Genomic DNA, 6,708 nt, shown 5'->3' on the forward strand with positions numbered 1-6,708 from the left:
AATTTGGATATATTAAAATGAAGTTTTATTTTATACTTATATAAAAATATTTATTCAATTTTTTTCTGCATATAAAATAGAAATTTCGTTCTCTATAGGTATAAGAAATAAAAAGAACTTTTTCTAGAAACTTAAAAAAAAACATTTCAATTTAAGAATCTTATTTCAGTGAAATAAAAATTGTGAATTTATCAGGATTGCATGTAGTTTACTACGAACGTAATGCAGAAATAAACGGCCGCGCGATTTATAGCGATAATCATGACTGTTATCACGAAATGCATATTTCGAAAAAAGAAATAGTGAGTCTCGCGAAGATAATAACGATAAATTCAGCGCGTCACAACAACAACAGCAATGCACTATGGCCGCGAAAGCTCTTTCGCGGTCGAAGGCTAAGGTTGCATGAGCCAATTTTTGCTAGTTCTCTTCTCGGTTGACCGCGCTGGTAAACAAACCAACCAATGACGATCTATTGAACTTGACACGCGATGGATGTGAGCACGGAATGCATCTCTCTCTCTCTCTCTCTCTCTCTCTCTCTCTCTCTCTCTCTCTCTCATTGTCTTTTTCTTGATTTCTTACTCCAGTAGAAATATCTTTCGATCATTTGTCTTACATTTCACACTTCTTTCTTTATCGACATTTCACACTTCTTTCTTTATCGACAAACAATAGAAGAGGAGAATTTACCTCGCGTTCATGTGAAAATAGAAGTGAAGTTTTTACAATACGGAATAATTTTTAATGAGAATATTTCTTTTTGTGATTTTTATACTGAAAACGAAGAATGTTAAAAATTGCTTATTAATTACTAATATGAATTATTAATACGAATAATTATAGTAAAATTTCATATAATGTTATTTTAAGAAAAAATAACTTCCTTTATTACAAAGTTTAAAATGGGATTTTAATCTGAAACCAAGATAGCTATCACATATACATGTAATTTTTTTCCTAGGACAATAACATAAAAAAAGAAAATTTTTATCTTTGGCAAATTTTTATCTTTAATGGAAAAATTTTTTACTCTTTAAGTCTCCGTAAGAAAAAGTTTCATGTGAATTTTAATTATTTAGTAATAAAAAAGTATAAGTATTTTTGAATAATATTATTTAACAATATTTATCGAATCTGTTTCTTAAAAAAAAATTTTTACTCCTTTATTCTCTTTTTCTCAACCTCCTTCATTCTTTTTTTTTGTTTTATATAAACAATAAAATAAAAGCGGCTAAGCAAATTTGTTTTCTCTTTATTCGTGGAAAGTGGACAAAGACTGCGGAATGAGAATTCGATATTGCGTTTCGTTGTATTGTCGCTGATGGTACTGCGTGGTATTCGTTATTCACTTCTGTGGAAAAATTTATTATCCAATACACATACCATGAGAAAAAGGAAGAAGTTGTTTGAAATTAATTAGAAAGTATTAATGGATAAAAGCAAATTATCAAATTACCAAATCTCAAATCTTTAGTCAAGAAATTTCAGAATTCCTAGGATAAAAATTTATAAAGATGTATATCTTTATATATTTTTAGAGTATACATTTTGAATTTCATTGAATCTTCAAACTTTATTATTATTTATTATATTATGGACTATCATTATCTCTATTTTACTCAAAGAATGATTACTTCTTATAAAGGTCTTTATATTATATTTATATTATATTATATAAATAGTCATTATTATTTATTGCTATAAGATATTGATAGCCCCTTTAGCTAAACTTTCATCTGAAAAGAAAAGACAATTTTGTTAAAATTATTCTATTGTACAAAAGTTACTTTCTATTGATTCTTTTGTTTCTTCTTTTCTTTTCTTTTTTTCTGTCATTTCTGCATTGTTCTACACGCTCGTTCGTCGATAACTACTTTCATACGGAGAGAACTCTGTACTCTGACATCTGTCCCGTGCCAAGTTTCTGACTAGCTACTGGAAAATTGGAAGCACCGTACTAACCGTATTTCATGTCGTTTGTCATGTCGGACGACATGGAAAGCTGTGCCTGTTCTTGACGAAAAAATTATTAGAATTCACCCATTTAAATGTGATTTAATATACAAAATAAAATAGCGAATTCAAAAAAACACACGCACGCGCGCCACACACACACACACACACACACACACACACGCGCGCGCGCGCCACACATATTATTAAAGCACTAACAAATACTCTCGCAAACATTTAATATTGAATTAAGAATTAGTATTTTATATTATAAGTGAATGTTTTATTTTATAAGTAAATTGTTTACATTTTTTTACTTTCATAGTTATTTACTTAATTTTGAATATATCTTACATAAATACTTATTTTACATTCCATTTATGTTTATAATATTCACACATTAATTGAGGGGATGGATGGAATAAAGGTCTACTTACAAAATTTTGATATTAATAAAAATTAAAATAACTTTTTTGTTATACACAAATGAGTATAATATTAAATTTATGTAATGTCTTTAAGAAGTTACATGTTATAACACTTCTCTATTATGATAAATATTACATGAAAAAGCTAATTGCCGAAAAAAGAGCCTAAGTAGAATTGTGCCTTTATTCCACCCATTCCTTCAATTACATAAGATTTATTTTGATTCTTGACACTGTTTTAATTGCGAATTTCGCAAATCGTTCGCAACCGGATATTGTCTGAGAAATAATTCATCCAGCTGTCTAGATATTATTAATAGATTTCACCAATCAATTTCCAGTGAGATAATCTATATTTAGATTGCATCTGGTCAATCTATTCTACGTCATTTTCGCCTACTGATTAATTTCTGATTAGTGATTAATACTGAAATACTGATTAATTTCTCAATAGTGACAATGTCGTTAGTTATAACATAATCGAAAGAGTCGTTGATTTTTTTCTTTTCGCAAAAAGGAAAGAAAAGAGAAGGAAGACGAACGAAGGAGAAAGAGAAAAAATGAGAGAAAATATTTTTAAGTTTAAGAAAACTTCGTTAAAAAATCATTTTTAATTTCTACCTAGGCTCTTTCTAAACTAGGAAAAAGAGCAAAGAATGGTCGCGGTCTCGGTCACGACTGTCGGAACTCATTGCACGCGCCGTTTATACGCGGTGGACCTTGCCACCGCTTTTACCGCCATTGCATCGCCTCCTCTAGAGATTCTATCTAAACTACCGCTTTTTACAAGCATGCAACCGTTTGCTCGGCACTGATGCACGAGCGCCCTTAACCTCGCACGACTTGCATCGGGCTTCGATCGGGGACAGTAGTTTGGGGAGTGCTGGTGGGTGCACAGTTATATCCAGGCAGACCGAATTTTCTCTCGAATCTATGCAGTACAATCTCAAATTACTATACATCACAAATATATTCCGATACATCTCTTTATTACTATGAAGAAATTATCACATATATCTTCAATTGTATGTGTGCAATATGTGTGGAAATTTAAAGAGAATTATGAATATTACGAACAATAAATTTAAATATGATGGATAATAAACTTAAATCATATGATATGAGAACATAAATATAATATATAGAAGTACAAATATATATGTGTATATAAATATATGTGTGTTTAGATATTTACTAGGAATCGGCGCTTTGCAAACAATAAAATGTTGCTTGCTCGCAACTTGCGTCTGCACGAATTTCGATGTCAAAGGAAACCGCTAAATCAGTTGCATTTGTTCCCAATACGTTTTACTCAATACATATATGTATACATCTTTTGAAAGTTTGAAGTGAAGGAAGTTTTGTGAAGACACCTAATCAGACTTCCATTCACTACGCAGTAACATGATTCGAAGCAAAACTTATCGCTATGCGAAGTTTATCTTGCCAAAAGGTACAAGCACATAGAAACGTGATATGTTTTATACATACATACGTATATAGCGTGCGTGCGTGCGTGCGTGCGTGCGTGTGCGTGTGTGTGTGTGTGTGTGTGTGTGTGTGTGTGTGTGTGTGTGTGTGTGTGTGTGTGTGTGTGTGTATAAAAGACTATTTGTATTCATGTTTCCCACAAAACTGAAATTATTATCTTTGCTTTATAGAGAGTTTAGTCGGCAACTAAATTGTTAAAAAGCTCTATTTAATTTTGAAAATTAATCTTAAAAAGTTACATAAAGCAAAATCGAATTTCATTATTGTCTCCTTTCTGGAATTATAATTGGATCTTTTACTGCATACACTTCGTGCTATAAATAGCAGTTTTCGTGAAAATTATTTAATCTTCTATGTTAATATTCTATATAAAAGATAATATTACATTACAAAAATTATTTATTAAGCAATATAATAATGTATTATATTTCGTTGCACAGATTTCTTCGTTATTTATCTACAATCAGTAGTATCGATTTCAGTCGACCGGACTTTACGAACGTAAATATTGAGAAAGTATACTATCAAACAATATCAGAAAGTGTTCTCAAGCAAGTATATTGCTATGACTACAATTGTTGGTTGTAAATAATATAAGAGCGCTATTGTAAATCAAATTCCTTATCAAAAAGCGAAATTGGACGTATTAATCTGTTTTACAAGCACTGTAGTAACTGAAGCTCCGTTTGCGTTCTGTACAATTGACACAATCCGTTTATTTGGATAGAAGAGATTTGTTCGACGGTTTATTTTACGTCCTCTTTGCAGCTATTTCAAACAATCTTTCATTGAAGATTATTAAATAATCCTTTTTTTATAAAATTTTTTACTTAGAAGAAATTCTTCGTTTTAGTGAAAGATGTATTTTATTATTTGATAAAAATAAGAAATAAATAATCCGTTATCTCTTCGAAAAATTAATTAAAAGAATTAAAAAAATAAGAAAGTACGAAATAATAAATTAATAAATAGTAAAATCCAGGTCAATACATTAACGAGCTGTAGTTAGGTGTACTAAATAATATTTATTAATTAAATTTTTTCCGACGGTAAGTTTCAACAGTTTCGATTATACTTATTGTTAGTCCTCAGTCGCAGAAATATATAAATACCCAAATATCTAATCATATTAATATATTAGAGGATCATCTCACGTTCAAGTTACAATAGATAATATAACATATACAGATTTCTAAGAATCATCTCATTTGAGAAGTAAGTATAGTCGAAACATATCGTTGAAACTTATCGTCGGAAAATTATAATTTGCAATTAATAAATATTATTTGATACATCTAACTATAGCTCGTTAATATATTGACCGGGGTTTTACTATTTATTAATTTGTTGTAAGTTATACGAGCAAAAAGAATTAATATTATTTATATTGTAATAACAAAATAATAATTACTGAAAATAATATTTAGAATAAAACAAAAAATAAAACAAACTTTTGTTTTTCCTGACATGTTTGTTCGTGCAAGTGAAATACTAAATTTAACTATTCCGAACGGCAAGTAACTGCATAGTACCGTGTGCAGGAAATAATGTTTATCTAATTAAGTCTCGCATGGCAAGGGTCAAGTCGCATGTCGGCGACAGAATTAAAGTGCAATTTCTGCTTCGTGGCAAAATTAAGTTTTCACCTTCTCTCTTGCGCACCTGCTTAGCATAACCACGCGTATTTACATTTATTATGTGGCTTCCCTAATTTATTCCCGTCATTACGTCCCGGCCCATTCTTTTCGTAAGGTTCACTTCGTTTTAAGTCCTAAATTACCAACGCAAAATTTCCAGCACAAAAAGTGTAACGTGAGGTCATATATATCTTGATACATTCTAAAAAAATAAAGAATTTTAAGAATACAAAAATCACCCGAAGTTGAATAAAATAACAGGAATAGAAGCCATTATATTCTTATAACTGAAATAACGGAAATAAATAAAATATCGACATTAATTAATTATTTGACAATGAATCTATACATACAAGATAAATAATATATATATTTAATTTACGTGTTTTAAATATAAAATTTTAACTAATAACAATAGAAGAAAAATAATAAAGCTCGTTTTTTTTACAAAGCAAATTTCTTTTACTTATAATTTAAATTTTTTACTATAAAGAATAATAGAAACAAAAAAATCTTTTGTTTCTAGAATTTCTTATCAAGACACAAATGCGGAACCGTGAAAGTAAAATTAAATTTACTGTATTTGATTCACCAAACTTTGAAATGTTACGTCATCAATGGAGAAATTACCGTGACAATTGATGTCCTTAATAACGCATTAGCGACCTAATTAATACATCGCCGAAACTAATTTAATGAGACTTGTTCTATGATGTTCACGTAATATTGCTCAGGAAATGTATAGGTAAGAGAGAGAGAGGGTGAGAGAAGAGAGGGAGGGAGAGAGAGGGGGGAAAGGAGAGAGAGAGAGAGAGAGAGAGAGAGAGAGAGAGAGAGAAGGAAGAGAGGAAACGGTGGTTTCAGTTCGGGTTTCTGTTCGGGAAATAGCTTCCGATTTCGGAAATTGCCGGGCGGGATATTGGTTCTCTCTTCTCGTCGATAATATTTACGATACCTTCCGCTTTCCGTATGTGGATCTTACTCGGATCCATTAAGTGATGCTTTCAATACATACAGCATTGCAATGTATGATGCAATAACTGTTTCATTGAAAATTCCGCTTTATAAAACAGATTCATGAATGAAGATGAAGTTACTAATTTTCGTTTATACGAGATTCGCTCTATATTATTCATTTCATTTAAACTTTATATAGTATCTTTATAATTTATGATATTTTTATATTATATTTTTAT

At 30.2% G+C, this 6,708-nt stretch overlaps 1 protein-coding gene across 1 annotated transcript in view; it reads right to left on the reverse strand.

The window, feature by feature from the left end:
* Positions 1-3,072: 3,072 nt before the first annotated feature.
* Positions 3,073-6,708, reverse strand: part of LOC108684972 (octopamine receptor beta-3R-like) — an 8,490-nt gene continuing 4,854 nt past the window's right edge. Inside the window, 2 exon segments of the mRNA XM_018189546.1 lie at positions 3,073-3,273; positions 3,275-3,315. Of these exon segments, the coding sequence (XP_018045035.1) occupies positions 3,073-3,273; positions 3,275-3,315 (242 nt within the window).

This window comes from Atta colombica, unplaced genomic scaffold (genome assembly GCF_001594045.1).
Source record: "Atta colombica isolate Treedump-2 unplaced genomic scaffold, Acol1.0 scaffold141, whole genome shotgun sequence".
NCBI classification, from domain to species: Eukaryota; Metazoa; Arthropoda; class Insecta; order Hymenoptera; family Formicidae; genus Atta; species Atta colombica.